General features: G+C 41.1%; 1 protein-coding gene across 1 annotated transcript; it reads right to left on the bottom strand.

Moving 5' to 3' along the window:
* Positions 1 to 2130: 2130 nt before the first annotated feature.
* On the bottom strand, positions 2131 to 23473 carry efhd1 (EF-hand domain family, member D1; the record flags this gene model as incomplete). The annotated part of the gene is made up of 4 exons (XM_083914422.1): positions 2131 to 6386; positions 8475 to 8609; positions 8969 to 9116; positions 23202 to 23473. 4 exons carry the CDS (start codon positions 23471 to 23473, stop codon positions 6252 to 6254), a joined length of 690 nt encoding a protein of 229 aa, XP_083770548.1. The 3' UTR covers positions 2131 to 6251.
* Positions 23474 to 23821: the final 348 nt, after the last annotated feature.

Below are 23821 nucleotides of genomic sequence, written 5' to 3'. Positions count from 1 at the left end.
TTGTGTTTGTCTGTCGGAACTGGTAGGCGGCTGTGGCTCGTCTCCTCATTAAGGCAAGTGGATAAAGAGCCGGATGTGAACCATGTCCGGTGCCAGACCGTTTGGCTATTTCGTGGTTTGTGTCTCTCGTTTGGTTGACTACCTACTTGATGATCTTGTTACCTTTCCATGTTGCTTTGTTTTATGTTAATCGTTTCTTTTGTTATAGTTTCCCGAGTTCCTGTTTTTTCCACCATCCGTTCGTGTTTCGTCTCCTGATCCCCGCGTTTGGTTTTCCCCTCGTCTTCACCCGGACCCTGTACCTGTTTTCCCATTCCCTGGTTTTTGTTTGTTTCCGGTTTTCGTCGATTATATATCTGTTTAAATCTCACTCGTTGTCCGTGTCTGCATTTGGGTCCTGTTCCTCGGAGTTATTCCCCGCACCGTTCAAGACAATTTCAGTTTGTTGTTGTAAAATCGACCTTTATGTGTGTTAATTGTGTTATTGTGTGAATAAGGTTAATGCTAGTGGCAGTTATTACAGGGTTTCGTGACCCTGTGAGTTTAAACACGGGTTAAAAACACTGCTGCGTGTCTGTGTGGACATCTTGAATGCCACTGTATGATTAATGTGTGTGCAATTATTTTTCTTTGTTCTGTAGTGTGTAGAGAGATACTGTACACTGTGGACTGTGCAACGCCTGTTCTTTCTGTTCAATTCCTGGATTTTCACTGGTGTGGTCTTTGGCGTCTTCCTGCAGAAGTCTATCACCATCTCCTTTGTCTTCCTGGTGTTAAGGTAAAAGAGGTTCACAGTAGCCAACAGAGTCCTTGATGACCTCCCTGTATTCCAGCTCGTCCCCCCCACAACTGACTACGGCTGTATCATCAGAGAACTTCTGGAGGTGCAGGTGTTGTGTCTGCAGTCAGATGTGTTCAGGGTGAACAGAAACGGAGAAAGGTGTTCTGATAGCAGGAAAGCAGGGCTGTCCTTAGGGTTTTGGTGGCCCGAAACACTTCAGGCACAACCACCGAATCACACACATCACATAACTGAATGAACACACACATAGTATGTTGTAAAAAATGAATAACAGTAGAGATGGACAATTAAATTAATAACCGTGAACCTGTAACAGACAGGAACAGTAGAGATGGACAATTAACCAGGAACTACATTGGCTTTAGATGGAGTAAACATACTGTAAATAAAATAATGCTAAACAAAAGCAAATCATAAATAAGATGTAGATGACATGTATGGAAATAATTAAATGAGAATCGCGGATGAACGGCAAACAGTAACCATGGTAACCCAACACCAGCTTGATTAGTTGGTAAGTTAGTTGGTAAGTTAGGTGGTGTGGTGGTTAGAACTGTCGCCTCACAGCATGAGAGTTACTGGTTCAAATCCCGGCTGGGGCCCTTCTGTGTGGAGTTTGCACGTTCTCCCCATGTCTGTGTGGGTTTTCTCCGGGTTCTCCCACAGTCCAAAGACATGCACGTGTTAGGTTCATTGATGACTCTATATGCCCATAAGTGTGAATGTTTGTCTGTCTCTGTGTGCCCTATGATAGACTGGTGTTCTGTCCAGGGTGGACTCCGCCTCATGCCCGATGTCAGCTGGATTCGCGACCCCGATACGGACAAGCGGTTGAATATGGATGTAGAGAATCGTCTGGAAACACAAATTCTTTTAACAAACTCTTCCCTTTTCCCATACTTATCCAGACCTGGAAATTACTCAAATTAAATTCCATACTTTTACATACTGCCCAGGAAGCCTCTTAATAATATTTTCCATGAGAGTTGTAGACCTCCAGAGAACTGTTGGCTCACAGCAGGAAGAACCTGGGTCTGTATGTTCCTCCATGCAGCTCAGGCCAGTAGGTGTCATGCGTTAGCTCTGTAATGAAGCAGTAACCCATCCAACATTCTGACTCTTGCCTAATGCATGCTGGGATAGGCTCCCAAATATAAACATCACCAGTATGAATTGTGGCTGATTTCCCAACAATGCTACCATTCCTCCTTCATGAGTAATGACACGGATTCAGTATTTCGTAATATCAGTTTTATTTGTACCTTATTGCAGTCAAGTCAAACGTTCATTTGGACAAAGAGTATAACACAACATATTTACAAGTGCCCAAAAATATATTTCAATGAGCTTTTTTTTTTACTTATGAGTCTCTGCTAAAACAAATATCAATATATACTATTTTATTCATGAAAAAATACATTGTTAATTTCCACAACAAATACCAAAGAAGGTATGTGATACGTACAGTAGTTTTATTATGACAACTCGAACATGCTACAACTTAAATGCATTACTAAAGAGTAGATAAAGGGCCAGACACAACTGCATATAACAATTAGAGCTGCTTAGGTCAGCGTTTCAGCTTTTTAGGGCCTGTAATTCTATTTTTAGGTTCCAATATTCAAATGACACCAGAGTGGTCAAAGTTGCGAAGGGTTTTACTTGTGCTGGTAAAAATAAGGAAAGACAAGACAATAGTCTTTTAAACTTTTTCTTTTTTTTTTTTAAATCATGACTATTCGAAAATCCTTTCCTATCTCTACCTACCACTTATTCTGATTATTGTACCAAGGTAAGGGAATAGATATTAGAGATTCCTCAGACCACATCAAGAAGAAATACGCATGTCAACTGTTTTTCTGACTTGGATGTACTGAGTGGGCAGCTAACCCAAACCTGAAGGGATACTTCTCTTGGAACTAATTGTTGCATTTTGCAGTTTGTTCAGGACTCAGGCAGCAGGGCTTTGTTCTCTCACTAAAATATGCCCAGCTCTTTCTGGGAACCGTTAAATGTCTCAGTTTTGTGGCAAGTGTTGCCATAGTAGTCCACAGCTGAATAAGGACAAAGTCTATGCAGGTGATCAGTATATCGTAACAGACTTTAAGATCAACAAAATCAAAGTGAGGGTTTTTTTCTTAAACTTTACTCAAATACGAGTCCAAAGACGAGTACAATTTCCTGAAAAAAGTTACTTGAGTACATGTACAGAGTAAATGTAACTTGTTACAATACACATCTACCCCAGTTCTGTTAATTACAGAAGTGGAGTTCGAAAGATCTGGGCATTGACTGGGGCAATGCAGTATGGGAAATATCCCAGGGGTTTGGAAGTGATGAAACTGCGGTACTACATCTGGAGAACCCTTTTGAAACCCATACTACACATGCTTTGAAAAGCTACAAATAAGAGTTTATAACCAAAAATAAATTCTTATGTCACAGTGTGATAGCCAAAGTGACAGTTTTAAATGAATGATTTAAACTGTGCTGATCATTCATTTAGTGTTGTGGATCCACACCCACTAAAGCAGACTGATGGAGACTGACTCCGGTCAGCCTTTGTACAAAGACTTGAAAAAAAGGTGTCACTTTGAATTGGATCGGCTGTTATCGTAAATACAGTAAGACCACCTGAAGCCTGACTGCTATTTCTCTAAGACTCCCAACCTTAAAGAGGCCCTATTATGCCAGTTTTCAGGGTCATATTTGTATTTTTCAGGTCAGCTACAATAGGTTTACATGCTTTGATCTTATATTTCTCATATTGTCCATTGCTGCAGCACCCATGCAGCACCTCTGTGTGGCAGGCTCTGTCTGAGCCCCCCCTGGTCGGCTGATCTGCTCTGCTGTGATTGGTCAACATTTTATGCTGCGTATCGAAAATGTTGGTCTCCTTTACCATATACGGAATCAGTTATCTCAGCAGCTGAAAACAACGTCTAAATGGAAGCTAGCCACATTAGCTGCGCAACATGCTAACGTTAGCTTTAACAGAATCAGAATCAGAAATACTTTATTAATCCCCAGAGGAGAAATTATTTAAACAGGTTTAACAGGTTCACTTCCAAAATAAACACCAAAACAGCATAAAAGTGGCTGAACTCACAGCTTACAGTTTGAGCCTGTGTGTAGCAGCATGCCCAATAGGAAGTCAGGATTCTTCTACGGAGACAAATTCCGGAAATCCAAAGAAATCTCTAATAGCGACCGACGCCCTAGAGTTCAGAGCTGAGCACAGCTGACCCAGACGGTCGACAGGGCTCACGTCTAAATGCAAGGACTTCATTATTTTACACTTTGGTATTATTTAACATGACTATAAAACATAACGACATTTATAGGTCAGAAAAGACAGAAAAGTATGATAGGTCCTCTTTAAGGCTGGGACCCTGCTTCAGTCACTTCTTCTGCAGACAGAGTTGCAGAGATTTCTAATAGTGAACATTTTAAATGGAAAATAAGTTAGATTGATACAAAATATATTAGAATATCTAGCCCACATATGACACTTGCACTGCATGCATTGCATGCAGTTGAAACAGAATATTGAACTACACCATACTCAAATTCACATGTCAACTTATTAGCTGTGCTATTGTGGGGGGCAGGAGAATTCAGATCCTAAAAACAGAATCACAAGCCGAAGTTGAGAAACCCCGGTACAACAGTAAGCATGCCTAAATGGAAGCTGTCCCTCCATCTTTAATCTTAACGTGTGCTTTTACTACTGCAGGTTAACGACACAGAATGAACACTTGAAGGAATTATTCAACATTTGGAAACCACTCAAAAGGCTGTGTCACCAGTGCGTCAATGTGCATCTGAAGGATTAGATTATCTCCTGATGGGAAGGCCGGCCTCACTGTATGAATGTGTGTGTGAATGGGTGGATGTGTATGTAGTGTAGAGTGCATTGAGACCAGGATCACTTAATTATCTTACTCTCAGAAAGAAAGCAAAATGTTGAACTATTCCTTTAAAGTCCCTGATTTTTGAAATGGGACTGAAGTTCACAGTTGAACATTTTTCACTATTTTCATTTTATAGACCAAGCAAGTTATTGAGAAAGTAATGGGCAGATTCACTGATAATGAAAATAAGGTTGGTTGCAGCCCTGGGCTCTATACTGTTCACACAGGCATCAGAGTACAGCCTGGTCACTGTTGGATGAGTCAACTGAGCAAAGGGTCAAAGTCAGACGCCAACGGCTTCATTTTACGCTGACGAATGTTTCCAATTATGTGACTATGTGATGTTATTACTTGCTGTTATTAAACTGTTATGATAGTTATTCATAATACTATCTATTACTATACTAGTTCTATAACATTGCAGGTTGTATAATAGGGGTCCATTTAATGTTGACAAGGTGAGGATCATAAGATCATGAGACAAAGCATGACCACACTGTAACATTAATAATAAAAAACACTTCACAAACAACATATGCAGAACATACAGAGAAACAACTTCAACTCCCTCGAGGTGAAAACTTCCAGGTCTTGAACAGAGTAGAGCTGTCACCATTCTCCACATGCACGATTTGATTTGACTTTTTATGTTGTTTTATGTTTTATGAGGTCACAAATTCAATTTTAAGCACTGACGGCCATGTCATTGTTAGACGACGAAGTCTCGATTCATAAAGATCAACATTCTGTTGGCTTTATACCCTGACAACTGTCATTTACATTTTCTAATTCTTTTAAAAGATAGGCAGCTACATCACACTTCATACCATGTGTAATATAACCACCATATTTGTTTTTAATGTGTACTACACAAAGGCCATGTGGTCATATTAATTTAAAATGGGTTAATCACAGGCTCAATCGGATCTTGATATTGCACTGTGTAATCTTGTAATCCCATTTTCCCTTTTGTTAATCCTAATTGCGTAATCATTATTTGTGTTTTGTGTGTAACCATGCTGGTTTTGTGCTGCCATCTTGGCCAGGTCACTCTTGGAAAATAATTTTTTAATTTCAGTTTTTTACCTGGTTAAATAAAGGATATTGAACAAGACCTGCTTTTGAATTTGGTCATTTTTGATTGAAATCTCCCTTTGATTTTTTCGATTTAGAGTTAAAATCATGACACTTTATCCCTCTCTATTAGGGGGACACAAATAAAAAATCCACAGAAATGCACAATGGAAGTGATAGTTCTGTGAAGTTTTGAATCACTAAACCTTCCCTTTCACATCTAGAGTCGTGCTTTTGCTTATGGAGAACCATAAACCAACCCTCTAAAATTAATAAACCTTGCCTTGGTCGTGTTATGAGGTATTTTAAAGAATGTTAGTGAGCATCTTTCTATTTTTGTTATAACATCCCAAATTCTGAGCGATGCCATTGATTAAAGTGTAAGTGGAATGAGAAGCTGATTCTAAAATCTCGTTGACAGTGACTGCATGTCAGGATTGTTACGGGCCTGCTGTGGAGGGTCATGAGCAGAAGGTGGACTGCAGCTGCTTGAAGGCGGCTTGTCTCTGTTTTTTCTCCACATCCTGTCGCTTGCGTTCTTCTTTTTCCTCTCGAATCTCAGCCTCAAACTTGCTGCCCACAGACAGAGCCTGCATCTGGTAACACACAAAGGCACAGTGTTCATTCGCGTCAACACAAGTCATCCCAAGCATCCTCGTATGGCTTCTTTCATCCGCCTTACTTTGAGTCTAGGGGTCCATCCCAATTCGCTTAAATTACACCCATATTCCCCTCACTGGGTCTTTTTCTTGCGTCTTAGTCCCTTAGGAGAGATTTAGGAAACCATCCGAGGAGGAGGAGGAGGAGAAGAAGAAGAAACGAGGAATTGTTTTTTACAGACATGAGACATGAGTCCCTTCCTCTGAAGTATTAGGAAGTGCTGTCCATTTCTGATGATGGCAGCAGCAGCTGATCACAGCTGGATCAACTGTCAGTCTGCTTCAACAGCTGGAAAGACTTTTGATGTAGTTTGTGTCTGCACACCTATGCTTTGTACTACTAACGAAGTTGAAAAGGCACGATATAAAGAGTCAAGGTCAAGATGAGGCATGGAGTTGCCATATGATTAAGACAAGACTATTTAACACTTAGCGCAGATGTGCTTTCTATCTGCCCACTGTTTAACAAACACCTGCACACAAATAATTTCTTCTAGCACAATGTGCTTGTATCCCCTCTGCTATTCGTCTCTTAAATTCTTTAGAATGATTTTATTTTCTTTTACCAAGTGCATCTTATTGGTCAAACATGTGCAACCTATGTATTTGTTCACTTCGTTCGGCTGATCCTTGATGACACTGTATTCCTTGGCATTCTATTCCATTTATTTGCTTTATTAACTTATTCCCTATGTATTTATTGTGAGCACTGTGTCTTGGTACTGTGCCGGTATGCAAGCTGCTGAAATCAATTGCACCTGGTGTGATTGATAAAGCTGCCTGAGTCTTTTTATATTATTTATTCCTGATTTGTGTATGTTTATTTATATTCTGATGGTGAATTCAATATTCAACAACTCAGAATATGATTATGGTGCCTTGAAACACTGAAGGTTACGCAAAATTATATGAAATTATGTAACTCACTGCTTCACATTGCCCTCTGGTACACTGAAGTATGTATCTGAATAATTTTTGAACAGAATGTACTTGTTTTTCACTAAGTTCTAGGGTTGTCAAAAAAAAATTATATTAAAATTAGTACCAGATTAGATACTAACTTGCAAAAGAGAGATGCCGCTGCCCTGGGTACCTTCATCAGCAAGTTCATCGGTGTTGTATCCAAGTGTGTTTCCCAATCAAATATGAAGGTCTTCGACTGGAGCAGCGGCTGAATTTTTTACATTGTATTTTGCGTCGGAATTTGGTATATTGAACATATTTAACATTGAATTTTTGAACATTAAAAATAAAGGTGAAAATTAATTGAAGAGTTAAATTCAGAGGCAAAAGAAATGAGATACATAATTTCAATGCATAAATATTCAGTGCTAGAAATTCAATGTTTTTTTTAAGATTCTTTCTTGGCCTTTTCATGCCTTTATTAGGACAGGACAGAGAGAGAGAGAGAGAGAGAGAGAGAGAGAGAGAGAGAGAGAGAGAGAGAGAGAGAGAGAGAGAGAGAGAGAGAGAGAGAGAGAGAGAGAGAGAGAGAGAGAGAGAGAGAGAGAGAGAGAGAGAGAGAGAGAGAGAGAGAGAGAGAGAGAGAGAGAGAGAGAGAGAGACATGAAGCCTGTGAATGTTTTCATTCAGAGACAAGCAACAATGGGCGGAGTCCAACCTCAGGCCGCTGACTTGGGACGTGTATATGGGACGTCTGCTCTAACCACTGAGCCACAATGCACCCCTGAAACGTAACAGCATTTTTATTTAAAAATCTGATGACAGATTTACTTCCATAGAAAACATGTTTTCCATCATAAAAGCCCTCAGTGCTGTGCTATTGAAAGATCTAAGCTAACCTTATTAGGAGCGACCATTGTTGCTCCCCCCCTACACTGCCAGTAGCTCTTTAAATGACCTTTGCTCAGAACACAAACGCATTACTTGGAGCCTAACAAGGTGGTTTTTCATGTGACATGTGAGCCTGTGATCCTCGCGTGATCTATGCAAGCACGAGAAATCGGCTGCTGTGAAAGGTAAGAAAGAGTAAATACAAGACAACATACAGAACAAACATAATACCTTGGCTTCAAAGAAGTCTTTGGCCCCCATCACTCCCTCAGTGGAGACGTTGATCTCGGACAACCTGGCCAGAGCCATCAGACCACTCTCCTCCTGCAGCTCTCCAGCCGCTGCTCTCCGGAAGATCAACAGAAACTGCAGGAAGTTCAGTTACACTCAGTAAACAAGTGCTGTGTTTATGTGACAAATGGTTTATGTCACCTCAGTTTGCCCTTCTCCGGATCAGGATCCTCATTCCCTGCTAGCCCATTGACAGAGCATGATTTCCCACCTCTATTCTAGTCTACAACGCCTGCAGGCTAGCAGCCTTTTTGGATGGGCAGGTCCAGCAATGGAAGTGGAGGAGAAGTTATGCTTAAAATCAAGTTGAGGATACTTTTCCCTTTCATTGGTTCCGATACAATGCCGTGCAAACAGTACACATCCCGACAAAACCTGTCTACACAACATAAAAACGAGTTAAAAGCCACACAGTACAGTGATGTCACTCTAACCTCTCTGAAGCTTAGCTTGCCATCAAAGTCTTCATCCACCTCTTTGATCATGTTCTTGAGGCCCAGGTGGGTCTGTGGAGCTCCAAGCTTCTCCATCATCAGCTTCAGCTCCATCAGGTCGATGAAGCCGTCTTTACCAGTGTCATACCTACAAACCACAAAACCCACACAGCATGAGGTTTAGCTGAGCTGGGAGCACGACGACAGCCAACACAGCAGTTTCCATGTCTCTCTTTATGTCTCCACATTTTTTCCCTGTGGCAATTATATATATTCATTTATTTACAAAGAGATCTGATCCAAGAATCTACCAAATAACAAGCAGGACTTTTTCCTTCTCATGGTTATGAGCTTACAGTCACTGTGGATCAACTTGGGTTGAAGACAACATTATTATTACCTGCTTTTTCTTCTTTATTTTTTTTTTTGCTTAAATAATAAGTTAAAATAAAGTTATGATGTAAACAACATCTGTTCAAAGAAAAAGTCATCAAGATTAATAGTGTGTTCACACATAAGTCCACTCTAGGGATGCAACAATACAAGTAGCCCACGACAGGGCTGTACGGTATGGTCTACAATTTGTATTAAGGTATAACTTGAAGCATAGACGTTAACAGTATTATAAGCACAGTATATTCATCTTAAAGTATACATTTTTAGGCTCTTGTTTTTTATTTGAGTGTTTCTTCTCATGCTACTTTATACTTCTACTCCACTCCCATTCAGGGGGAAATATTCTACTTTTTACTCCACTACATTTATATGATAACTTAAGGTACTAGATACTTTACCAATTTAGATTTTTGCTTTACACCGATATACACTTGTTACAGAGTAACCATACAGGCTTCACAGTGACAGCTATAAACAAATTCTTCTCTGTCCATTCGTTGTTAAAGTGCCGGTAGAGTAGGAAGAGACATTGTGGCAGCATGGATTTAACCAGACTGAAATGAATGCAAGAACAATAACAGGCGCAAAGCTAGCTGTGGAGAAAAGCGATGCAGAGCTAGCAGGAGTGTGGGGAGCCAGTCTCCTAGCGCACAGGTGTTTGATGCGCTCAGGCCATGTTGTGCTGAGATGCGAGAGAGTACAGAAGTTAACATCGGCCACTACGGCCAGTAAATATTTCCTTGCGGGCCAGGTCCGTTTTTGTTTTGCGTGTGCGGTTACGTCAGAGCTGCTCTGCCGGTTACACGGTAGACTAAAAATTAATTACCAATATCCTACCATCGATTCCGTCCCTCATCCCTCGCCCAAGGGTTCAATTAAGTACCTCGGTTCTTGGATTACGATATTCATATATATAATATTTATGATGTTTACCTGTACAGCACCTTGGGCAACGTGATGAGTTTTTAAGGGTGCTTTATAAATCAAATTTGATCGATTGATTGATAGAGAGAAAACATGTACTAACGGGCCCCAAGACATTTTTAAAATAAGGTCGTTGGTATAATATCCACAGGGCTCGAGGAAGATTTCCTACTGCACTGGAAATACAAGACAAACAGTTCAAAATTGACAGCTGAGGTGGATGAACAGAATATGGAGTAGCCGAGGGGAGATGCTATCCCTGCCATCTCTAATCTTATTGACAAAAAAAATCAAGAAAGTCACTGCAGTCCTTATTTGAGAACACTGGCACTGGCAGGAGGTGCAGGAGGGACAATATTGTTAATGGTGTCAAACAGGACTTTAGGGTTCTATTTACTGGAGGAAAAGAAAGCAAAGAAAGAAGCTCTCGCATCCTTAACCACAGTGTTGAATTTAGTTAAAAGATCTTTGAGATGGAGCCGGTGAACATGGAGCTTGGTGGATTTCCAGTATTGCTCAGCCCTCCAACATTTACAGCCAATGGAGTCATTTAGCCAGGGGGATGAGTTGATAGAGGCGCATTTTCCTTGGAGCCACTTTATCCAAAACTGAAGAGGAATATGTATCAAAGACGTTGACCAGGCAATTCATGTCAGCGTGAGAAGACGACAAGCACTTGGGTCAGAAGCTGGGGACAACTTTTCAGCTGAGAATAGATTTAAAATGCAATGCAGCTCACACGTTTACTGTGCAGTAAATCTAAAATAAAAGACAGGTTAAATAAAACACAGTTATGGTCGGTAACGTGCAGCTCCTTTGAGCAAAAAAACAAGGTGTGACCCCTGGTGTGTCTGGGACCAGACACGTGTTGGATAAATGAAAAGACTCTGTGACATAAAGAAAATCAGCAGCAAAGGGGTCTGGTTATCAATGTGAATATTAAAATCCCCCACCAAAACCACTTTGTCCAACCCAATGATAGAGCAGTGTTTCCCCTACGTGCAACAGCAGAGGTGTGAAACTGCAGAATTATTAACAATTTATTAATTTATTGTTAGAAAAAAAAAAAGAATACACAGAGCCTTTCCGACGGCGTGAACTGACCCGTCTCATCTCGTATGGCAAGTCACCTGTTTCAGCAACCAATCGACTCGTAGCAAAATCAGCAGGTAAAGTTATTATTCACTTTCTTGTATCCAGGACGGAGCCAGCACAAGCTCCATAGTTAACGTTGCACAGCAGCTGGAAAACAGCACAGGGACGCCCCCTTTGTCTTGAAAAGCTGCAGCATTTATTAGCTCAGTGCACACTACTTTACATTCACTTGGCCTAAACTTTTCTAATAGCATTTTACACACACACACACACACACACACACACACACACACACACACACACACACACACACACACACACACACACACACACACACACACACACACACACACACACACACACACACACACACACACACACACACACACACACACACACACACACACACACACACACACACACACACACACACACACACACACACACACACACACACACACACACACACACACACACACACACACACACACAAGATGGTACCTGCAGGTTAACTTGTTAACCTTTCTCTAAAATGATCATTTGAAAAGTTAATGGAGGATTTTTGTTTATGTTTTACAAAACATATGGGCCAAAATTGGAGGTGAGAGTGTATGTGTACTATGTGATTCATTTTGTAGATTGTCACCCAAATGAAACCATTCATAATCTAAATCCCTCCTTCTGGAAACTGTCTCCTGATGGTGAACACACATGAGGGTAAGGGCTTTGTATTGTGTCAGAGCAGACGACCTGCCTCTGTGTAATAATAGTGCCTGGTGATAGGGACACAATCTCTACAGCTAATTATATTAAGATCAGAAAGTAGATGTAGGTAGTGATGATGTAATACTAATACTGTCGACAATTTACTGTTGTATTTATAGGATGCATTTTTTTATTTGACCATTTACCTATTTCCCAAACAGTCTAAAGGTCAAGTCAACTTTCAATATAAAACATCAGGTATATGGTACAAAAGCAACAAGTTATGGGTTTTCAAAGCTGATGAACTCTCAGTGTTTACTTTACATTAACTTGGTGCTATGCGCTGCTATTATTTCCTTAGAAAATGTGATAACTGAAAGAAATCAACAGAGTAATAAATGATTTCTCTCTCTCTCTGTCTGAGCTCACTCTCCTGTGGTTCGTAACAGCACCATAAACGTGGTGCGGAGTTATCCGTAAAGCAAGATATGACTAATGACATCACATGCACATTTGTTTCTGTTATTGGTTAGTAGAATTTATGTATTATTTAATTAGCTTGATGTAACTAAAAGGTTGTGATGTGACTGTTGCTGTTAGCAATCGTCAGCTAACACTGGTCACTGGCAGAGAGCTGCCCAGCTGTTCACTTCTCAAACAATTCCTCAATTCCTTGCAGTTATCAGAGATCTATCAGTTATTTCTCCTGTCCCTGTCTCGTGGACACCTTCCAGGATCATACTACGAAGGCTGTGGTCCGTAGTGTTGCTTTCGTCAACGAAAATGATGACGAAATATTGTCGTCAAAGAACCTTTATCACGTGGCGAAAACTAGACAAGACGAGACGAAAATGCTGGGCATGTGACGATAACTAAGACTAAATATATAATGCAATTCTGTTGACGAATAAAAACGAGACGAAATGTGGTTCACAAAATAAAAACTATGCTTAAATGTCTCTTCATTTTCGTTAACGAAAACGAGACGAAATAACGTTGTTTCGTCTCGTTTAGTCACATTATTATTATTTTCATTATTTTGTAGTTTTCTCCCAGTCTCGCGTCTGGGCAACGTCACTTCCTCAATCCCCACACGCGGCATTATTTAGATTCTGAAGATGCTGCTGCGGGCCTAGCGTTAACGACAACTAAAGAAACATGAGAACAAAGTGTGACACCAGCCGGGGTCGTCTTTGGGAGAAAAAGAAGAAACACTTTCATTACATAGACGTGGAACAGAAAACGGAATGTGTTGGGGAAAAAGATGGGGAGAAATGCGACCACAAAATCCCAGAAAGAGACATCTCAGGGCATCCCATAATGAACTTGAGGTAAGTCAAGACATCAACATAACGATACTTTCTGTTTTAGAAAGCTCATGCGACATGAGGCAACAGTTAATGTGTCGGATTTTAACGCTAGCTTTAGACGTAAGCCACTGGAGCTGAGAACATGTGTGTGTGTGTGTGTGTGTGTGTGTGAGACTAGCGTGTGTGTGTGTGTGTGTGTGTGTGTGTGTGTGTGTCTGTGTGTGAGACTAGCGCTTGTGTGTGTGTCTATGTGCGAGACTAGCACGCGCGTGTGTCTGTGTGTGTGTGTCTGTCTATCTGTCTGTCTGTGAGACTAGCGCGCGCGCGTGTGTGTGTGTGTGTGTGTGTGAGAGAGAGACTAGCTTGTGTGTGTGTGTGTCTGTGTGTGTGTGTGACTAGCGTGTGTATGTGGAATTGTTTGTGTGAGAGTGTAAAGTGTGTTTTTAGTTCCTATCTGACTGACTCACTCTATAGTGCACTAAACTTCCCCTTGTTGTTCAAATACTTTCACTAGTTTTGTATTTCACAGAGCAAATAACACTGAACTGAATTTAGCATCAACATGAATTGGATTACTTATTCTAGACCTGTACATGCATGTAAACCAAAGATATCTGCATGGGTTTGGCTAAAAGAAAATGTTGGTTTCGTCAAAACTACTAGGTACTTTTATTATATTGATTAAATATAATTGAATTACTAAAAAGAGACTTATATACAATTTTCTTTGACTAAAACTAGACTAAAATGTCATAGGTTTTCGTCGACTAAAATGCTCAGACTTTTAGTCGACTAAAACTTAACTAGACTAAAAAGAACATAACCGTGACTAAAACTAATAAAGAATAAAATGACAGCTTGACACAAACACTAGACTAAAACTTAAAGTAAAACAGGCCGCCAAAAACAACACTAGTGGTCCTTGATATGCCTATGAATATACATTTTCAACCCCTTTAGTATCAAAATAATACAAAATAAGCATTGTGATCCATATAAGAAGCTGAGCAGTCGGACTCCCTTCTCTTACGTCACATCCGGATAGGCGATTTTTGATGCAGAAGTAAAATATCTTTACAAAAACGATTCCAAATGTCGATATATATTGATTATTTATATATTTAAAAAATTTAATCTGGTCTCTACATTATTGTCCTTCTGTTAGCTAGCAGCTAGCTTACAAAAAAACAGACACATAATTTAGGATCTTTACAGGCAAAACTTCATGGCTAGCGGCTAGCTAACAACAACTAGGACGAGGCAAGGTCGAGGCAAGGTCGCTCGCTCGTTGGTGGGTGGCGCTGTGACTAAATATAAATAGCGGTTTCCTGGACTTCAGCTATACCCTACTCTGCTGTTGTGCTAAATGGAAAGTTATGCAAGTGCTAAACAGGGATATTCTCAACACTGATTGGCTGTGGCAACACGGTGTCATGCAAATTCGCCTGAAAAAAGTTCAATACTTTCCACTCGCACAGGGAGGTAATGGGCGTGACATTGCAGGTTTCGCATTGTGTGGAACGCTAGATTTGCATCGCCGTCTTGAAATGGCGTGCTATTGCTTCTGTAAATCCCCGCAGCATAAGCTAGGGCCAATACACATCAGCTCAAGTGAAAAATGTTTCATCCTCAACTAAATATTTCCACTCTCCAAACTTTAACAAATGCACAATTGAGAGACAATAGGAAAAAGAAGAGAATCTAATAGTGAAATACGTGTTCTGTGTTGATCACTCTTTTACACCTGCATATAGTAGATTATTACTCTGAATGCCACAAAACATAGACTCCTGCATTTGAGCTAACAAATGTGAACCCAAAACATTGGGCCCACCCCCTGGCTGTTAGTTTAGGAAGTGCTTGATTTAATATGTAGCACAGTCTTATATGAAACATTAATCAGTCCATCTTGTTTATTTAACTGAGAAGCCAATGTGGTATGAAGTAGCTGTAACCCTCCACAAGGACGACATGATCGATCCTGCTGAGCCCTGAAGCCCCGACCCCGCTGCTGAACACAGCTGGTCTCTTGTTTATTCAACGTTTATTACCATATTCTACCAAATATAAGAGTCACACTGAGTCAGTGTCCATCCATCCATCTTCAACCGCTTGTCCCCGGCTGGAGCCGATCCCAGCTGAAATCGGGCGTGAGGCGGGGTACACCCTGGACAGGACGCCAGTCTATCACAGGGCACACAGAGACAAACAGAGACAGACAACCATTCACACTCACATTCACACCTACGAGTAATTTAGTGACATCAATGAACCTAACACCTGCATGTCTTTGGACAGTGGGAGGAAGCCAGAGAACCCATACAGAACCCACGCAGACACGAGGAGAACATGCAAACTTCACACAGAAGGGCCCCAGCCCGGATTCAAACCTGCAACCCTCTATCTGTGAGGTGACCGTGCTAACCACCAAAAATCTCTAATACGAGTTCCTTTTATGACGAGCCGTCAATCACAAAACAGTTAAAAGAGACATTGTTTACGGGGACAACTTTGTTACTTTTGTGGTTGCTTGCATCTCTAGAGGTGTCTGTCTGTCTTTCTTTGTCTCTGTCTTTGTCTCTCTCTGTCCATCTGGCTGTCTTTTCTCTCTTTCTTTCTCCTTTTTTTCCTCCCCAACCGGTCAAAACAGATGTCCGTCCTCCATAGAGCTGGGTCTGTTCGATGTTCCTGCCTGTTAAAGGGAAGGTTTTCATCGCCACTGTGTACTCAAAGGGGGAATCGTTGGTTCTATGTAAACCATAAATAATTCATAAATTGTGATCTTTACCTACTCTATATGTAAAGTGTCCTGAGATAACTTTTGTTATGAATTGGCACTATAAATAAAATTGAATTGAACAAGCTTACTGTGACAGGTGCCTGAGACATGGAGAGACACTGATCGCACCGTAAAATGTGGCTCAAAAGTCGGCAAAGTTAGCAACAACTGAGGAGGAGCTATGATGCCATTTTAATATGATGTTGATTAACGCAGCAGAGTCGAACAGCTGTCAAGCTGCCAGGAAGCACACGGGATGTATTATCCGGTTTTGTTTTTGGTTGACCAACGGTTATTTTAAACTAACTGATCATGTTTGTTCGATGGGTTCCTGAAGAGCACTGTTTCTGTTTGCGAAGAAAAACTCATTTTGTTTTTGGTCATTGGAATGGTGGGTTTGAAATCATTGAGAGAAAATACTTGTGTTCCGTTTTTGTAGAACAAAATTTGGTCTTCAAAAAGTAATTTTTCCTAAAATGATTCTTAAGAAAGGAGAGTTGTCTTATAATCAGGGTTGTCTTATATTTGGGACAATACGGTAATATTGAACATGAAATTTCACCAAATTGCACGTCCTTGCGATTCAGGATAAATGCCTCTCGAGAAATGCGGAGGACAAACAGAAAGACAGACAGTGATTCCTTGCTTTATAGTTGGAAGACACTGTTGGAGTAGATGGTATTCCTACCTTTCCTGCTATAGAAATCTCCCTCTCCCTGCTCAAAATCAGTAGAAAACTGCGGCCCTGGAATGTAGAGCTTGACATGAGACTGTGAGAGATTTAAGCAGCCAGTCAGACAGCTGTTATCACAAGTAGATGAGCCAATGGCAAAGCCCACAGTGAATTCTGTCTGATAGGACGAGTATTTATAGAAGCTTTCAGCAGTTGTTGTGAAGTATCAGACCTGCTGACCCCAGACAGACTGAGAATCTGTTCAAGCAAGAAACCAAGCCATTTTTTATTCCATCTCTTAAAAGGCCACAAGGAACTCGTGCCTCTATGTTCTCTGCTTGAAAATTCATGTAGCTCTGTAAAATGGTATAATATGCTTATTGTTCTATTAATAGTGTATGGACGAAGACAAAAGTAATCCCTCTCAACCATCACTTCTGGTGCGACGCAAAACAAGACTGTACAGTTGCCATATCAGCGCAATGTACCCGTCCAGAAGTGCCTGTACCTGAAATCTTCTCTTCTGACACAGTGGTTACTGTTCTCTAATTTTGTTCACCGCTTTTTTCACATATCAAAATAAAGAAGAGCGGACCGCCTATCAAAAATGGTGCCCCATTCATTCCCATTCATTCCTATGGAAAGCTGCTCAGTGGCGCAGGCTCCCCTAAGGATGACGCCATTTTTGCTTCTAATGAACGCGGGAGGACTTACCGGATGGAGAAACGCCCGAATGCCAAGCACGAGCGAGTCTGTCTCAAACGAACGACCTCTTATTAGAGTACGATATTTGAGTATTCTTTTTTTCTGTCCATGGTATCTATGGCTTGGTAGTTAGTAGATTGAATAAATGTTGTCTATATATGTAATTGCCATATGTTTATATATTTAATTAAATTAGCCAAAATAGTATATAATTTATACTGTATTAACGGTTTGAATCAAGCAAAGTGATGTTTGTATTCTTTAGTGAGCTTTTTTAAAATTTCAATCCCTTGACTAAAATGTGCCAAAATACCATCTAAAGAAAATAGTAATATTAGTTTTACTTTACTGTGCTAAGCACTATCTTGAATATAACTGGAATTGTTATATTCATATACAGTATTTTTGTATGTTTGTAAATTGTACACTGGCATAGACTATATGGCCAAAAAAATAAATAAGTGTAGTGTATAAAGTTATAATGTTTATATTAGCCTACTAACAATGTTAGTAAACGTACCATCATCTCCTATAATCAAAACGTCCGTGACTAAAATGACATTTATCATTTCATGTAGGTCATGCTGCTAGAAAAACCTTTTACTGTGTCCATGAGATAAACTATAGAAAAACCATCGAACACAATGGTTAAAAGTGTGAGCAGAAGAGTTGTGTCTCTGCCTGAGCCTTACACTGGGCCTTTACAGAGACGGAACCTAAGCTGCTGAATTTGTTTCACTACTGCTCTTTTTAGCCACGCATCCTCCTTCTCCTGCCCATAACTCCATTTTGGTCAGGCCTAAAATTATGGTAAATGGTTAATGGACTTTTACTTATATAGTGCCTTCCTAGTCTTCTGACTACTCAAGGCACTGCCACACTACTTGTCACATTCACCCATTCACACAAACATTCACACAGATGGGGAAATCTACATACTGTACCATCTATTCTAACCATTCACACCACATTCACACACCCATGCTCAGCACAGGGAGCTATTCGGGGTTCAGTATCTCGCCCAACAAGCTGTCAAGTCATAGCTACGAGCTTGGTAGAGGGGAGCGATGCCTCTGATGGGTGAATTTATAGACCAGTGGGAGTGGCCTTCATAGCTGTGCATTGTGGTGCATTATGGGAGTTGTTGTTTTCAATCCATAAAGTTACTTTATGCCTTTTCTAGGTCATGAAGGCACCAAATTAGACATGTATGTTACATTTCAACTACATATATAACCCACTTTCAATACAAATTAATGTTTCCACCGGGGAGGTATTCCTTTAAAGGACAAGAAATTAGGGTAACTGAAAAAGTGCTGTGAAAATCAAGAGGTTTAGTACTAAACCTCTTGATTAGAGGGAACTGATTGGGACTGGAACTCTTGATTTAGAGAGGGAACTGATGCCACGTTGCCTGTAACAGTGTAGACTGAGCCTCATTGTCCCACAGTTTCCTTGTTAATTATAGATGCCTGAGCTTTTGGCACAGATAATTCTCTATCTCTGCTAGTATTCTTCCCCACCCCCCCATTATGACTCATTCAGCTCGGCTCGAAAAGCTCACTGATGCAATACCACATGTATGAAGCTAAAGTATGACACTGTAGGTTCAAAATGTAAGGTAAAAGATCTTTCTATTTATCAGTGACCTATCAACATAAACCTGACCAAACCATCAAAAAGCAATTTTTTAATACAAATTATTAATCTATTTCAGCTTGAAAACATGTTGAAAAAACTGAAGTATGCCTTTAAACCAAAAGCTTTCAGAGGCGGAAAATTGGGTCACCAGGCGGTGGATGCCCATGGGAATGTGGAGCGTGTGAATGGGATCAGTGTAGCAAAAGAAGAGAGACTAAATAGATTTGAGAAAGGGGTAACTGAATCTCCGACATGACAAAAAGTTTTGAGCTTGGAAACAAGGGAACGACACTGCTTATTCATGACAAGCCTGCTACAATCCCAGTTTATCTACCCCATCAACACTCTGTAGGTGCTTCACATTCTCCATCTGAGGACAATTCAATAGAAATCCTAACAACGACGGCAGTCTCTGTAAAGGGCAGCTGGCTTAAAGTGTTTGTTTTTATGCCTTAGTCGAATGAAAAGAAAAAAATGATTTATACCGAGAGATCTCTACCACCTTTTGCAGTCATTTATGGTTGTGCAAACCATAGGTGGCGCTAGGGCGACACATATGGGGAAGCTGCGTAAAAAAAAAATTAACCTTTAACCTCAGGCAGATACATAGACCTATATTATTGCTGATGTTCATCAAACTTAGATGTTATGATAATTCCATTAATTCTCTACTCATTTTGCTGTTGTAGCCCAGACGGAATTATTAATTAGAAGCCTAATCAATTAATGATCTTACCTTAATGAAGCAACATTCACCGCGGGACCTTTGTGACATATTTGTCAACAATTTCCTCAGGTTTAATCCTCTAAGGGTACGTCCGCAAAATTGAATACGACCTTTTTTTCTCTGTCGCTCTTAAAGAGTTTTCGTCCACACACCCTCAGCTCAAGAAATATCTGCGTTCACAGGAAAACAGTGACACCAGCTAAAAGCGCTGTAATACACGTGCCAGGTCTGGATGTGGCAATTTCGCGCTAAATCTGGCGACTTCCCAAATCCTCATCCAACCTATAGAGGAATCTGTCGACTGTTTCTGGTGTTATTGGAGACTGCGCCCATCAAATGACATCTTTCATATATTAATTTAAAAAGATAAATAAATATTACCTTGAAAGTGTGCGTTTTTCTTTTTCTTTAACCTCATCTTAAAATAAAATAATTTAAAACATAAAAAAAAGAAATTGTGATTTTATTTGGGTATTTGATTTATTGTTCCTGTGACAATTTTGGGGAATCTAAGCCTCCCCTAGCCTCTTAATAGCCTACGGCGCAAGCTTCTCTGTTCTCTCCTCCTCACACCTGCAGAAGGGGTGGGTGAGCAAGCCAAAGATCCTTTCTGAACAGATTTGAATCAGTTTGTGAAATTTTGCCAAACAAATTTTGGCAAAAAAAACGTGTATAAACAGCCATGTGCTTTTTTTCACTTAGACGTGGAGACGTTGAATAAAATGGTCTATGGTATAGTTATGAGCTGAAACATGTATTAAAATTAGGGGTTGCCCATGAGTAGTTCATTCCAAGATCGAGGGATTGCATCCGGTTCCTTGAGGGCCAATCGAGTACTCGTTTATCCAAATCTATTCTTATGAATCTCACCTAATGCTTATTCTCAATCACAACAGTCACAGTTACCCTTTAAGGATTGATTTTTTCATAACCACAACTTCTTAACCTTTCCTTACAAAAACATGATTAAATCCTTGATCCCTTTCTGTTAATGCTCAGTCCCTCTGTGGAGAGCAGGCACTCCTCTGGCACAGAGGTGGCAGGGACCAGTTTTTTGTCCCGGTGTCTGTTGGACTTCCACCACTTCAGTGGGTCTTTCTGAGGACCAATGCACGGCTCACTGAAACAAGCTTCTAGTTCATTCACATCCATATTTATTAACTAGTTCTCCCTCAGGAGGGTGTCCAGTGCCTCGACGGTGCGGCCCGGTCGACACTTCTTTGCCCCTACATATAGTCTGGGCCATGCACGGTAACCCTGTCATGGAGGTCACACAACATCTTTGATGTTTTTTTTAATGAATATTAGCACATTTACAGGAGCTGGGATCTCTGCACATTTACAAATGACAATGACATGTATTTACATGGACATGAATATCTCGGATTTTTGAGGCTTATCCCAGTTATGATCATATTTGGGATATGGTGTTTACATTAGCACAGAGAAATCCAGTTATTATTTTTCCCCGTACATAAATATACCATTCTGTACGCGGAGGCACCGTGTTTACAGAAACAAACCAGCGTCAGGAAATATGAAACACTACACTCTACATAAACTTATTATTTTTATTCATTATTATAAAATATAATCCGATTTTTCTAAAATCATAATTATGAAATATAATTTATAATAAAAAATATATAAAAATGTTATTTGCCATGCTCATCTTTGCCAGTCAAAACATCGTTCATGACGTCATGTATAGACCTGGTTGCTTTGCTCCTCAAGTTAGCAAGCTAGCTCAACACAGGCAGGCTTTTGACAAGAGAGAGACAGAAGGAACAGACCAACAGCCCTGCTGTGGAGGACACTGCTGCAAAAAAACTTGTGGCAACTAAAATCAGAAGGTATGAGCATACATTAAGTATGGCTTTACAGTCATACAGAAAAATAGCCCGACATGTGTGTTCTGTCTGGAGACCCTCTCAAACAAGTGTTTAAAAACTTCAGCGCCATTTGATACAAAAACATCCGGCGGAGGCCGAAAAAATATCAGACTTCTTCAGACGTACAGCGGAGCATTTGGCCAGGCGATCGGCTGCGTTCACACAGCAAGCTAGCGTTCCTGAGCGGGCCCTGAAGGCATCATTTTCAAAGTTGACGTGTGATATATTTTGTAGCTTTGTCGGTGGGTTTGCAAAGGGGGCCCCAGAAGCTAATGCTGTTTGGGGGGCCTTGGTTTGGGAAACACTAATATAGAGGTCCCTCAAGGTAGTGTTTCTCAATCTAGGGATTGGGATCCCTGAGGGGGTCACGAGTTAATGAGGACTGTCCTCTCTTAGTCAACAAGTTTATCAGTTGTTTTGGTCTTAGTCCAAGAAGATTTCTTCAATTGACTAGGTATTATTTCTGCTGGGTGGTGGTGGTTAGCACTGTCGCCTCACAGCAAGAGGGTTGCAGGTTTGAATCCCGGATGGGGCCCTTCTGTGTGGAGTTTGCATGTTCTCCCTGTGTCTGTGTGGGTTTTCTCCGGGTTCTCCGGCTTCCTCCCACAGTCCAAAGACATGCAGGTGTTAGGTTCATTGATGACTCTAAATTGCCCGTAGGTGTGAATGGTTGTCTGTCTCCGTTTGTCTCTATGCGCCCTGTGATAGACTGGCGTCCAGGGTGTACCCCGCCTCACGCCCGATGTCAGCTGGGATCGGCGCAAGCCCCCCGCGACCCCGATAGAGACAAGAGGTTGAAGATGAATGGATGGATGGATTATTTCTGCTTTTTTCATGCTGAATGACTAATTTCCAAGAAACATATAAGCACACCTCTGGTAAACGCAAGTTGAAGTGGAGCTTTTTATACAATTCTCTGTGGAAACAAGTCAATTAAATAAACTAATCGGTTAGTCAACTAAGAATCCCTTTAATTGTGGAAAGACCGAGCTTGTACATTGCTGTGTGAATTTGATGGCTTCATGTGTTATATTCAGGGCTTAATTTGTAAATCAGGAGGTCTTGGAACTCACAAGCGGCGCTGTTCCGGTGGGTCAAAGGGAAAGGGGGGGGGGGGGGTGATCACGGCACGCATCAAAATCACGACACAAAACTAGAGGGATGAAATGTAGGCCTGCTAGCAAGGACAGAATAGCAGCTAATGAGGAGGCCTGCAGAGAGAGTGACTTCCTCTCCATCAGTCAGCAGTGACAGAGGCTTCGCGTCAGCAGCATCTTAATCTCATCAAGAGCTTCCAGCCCTACATGCTCATTCAGCCCCACAAGTAAACATGTCGGACCGTTGTTCCGTGTGGACTCACAAAGGACACCTTAGCGTCAGCCTTACCGTTTGAACATCATTTCCATGTCCTTAATCTGCTTGCGGGAGAACTCCTTGAACTCCGTGTAGGGGTTGAAGACGAGGGTCAGTCGAGGAGCAGCGTTGCCCTCGTTGATGCACTGCCTGCGGGTCAGTTTGGCGGACAGCTCGGATGACGAGTCGCCGCAAGCCGCCTCGGTGGTTCGGACCGGGCTGCGTTCGGGTTCCGGCATCGGCTCAGCCTCCTGCGTAGCGGCCAGGCGCGACTGCAGCTTCTTCGCCAGCTCTTCGGATGCCATGCTTAGAGTACCACTGAGCGTTTCAGAGAGAACGGAGCCTGACACTGTCAGAGTGCCCGCAGCCCGCCGACAAAACAGACAACTGTGCTTCCGGTCACGCTTTTCAAAATAAGACCGTCGTCTCAAAAAATGTACAGTAGGGTAGACCGGGGTACAGCGTCGTTCTTTTAGTGAGTTAGTTTTAGTAGTTATTTTTCTTTTTTTCTGTTTGTTTTTGTTTTGTTTTGGGCAAGGAATGAATTAGTGTTACAACAGCTGTTTGTCAGCTCGCTAGTGAGGTCCGGGTTCTTTTTTAAGAGATGATACTGGCACACAATAAAACTTGTCTGCATTGGTCATATCTAGAGG

This window comes from Echiichthys vipera (assembly GCF_963691815.1).
Source record: "Echiichthys vipera genome assembly, chromosome: 5".
Taxonomy (NCBI): domain Eukaryota; kingdom Metazoa; phylum Chordata; class Actinopteri; order Perciformes; family Trachinidae; genus Echiichthys; species Echiichthys vipera.
This window is presented reverse-complemented; position numbering and strand designations above follow the sequence as displayed.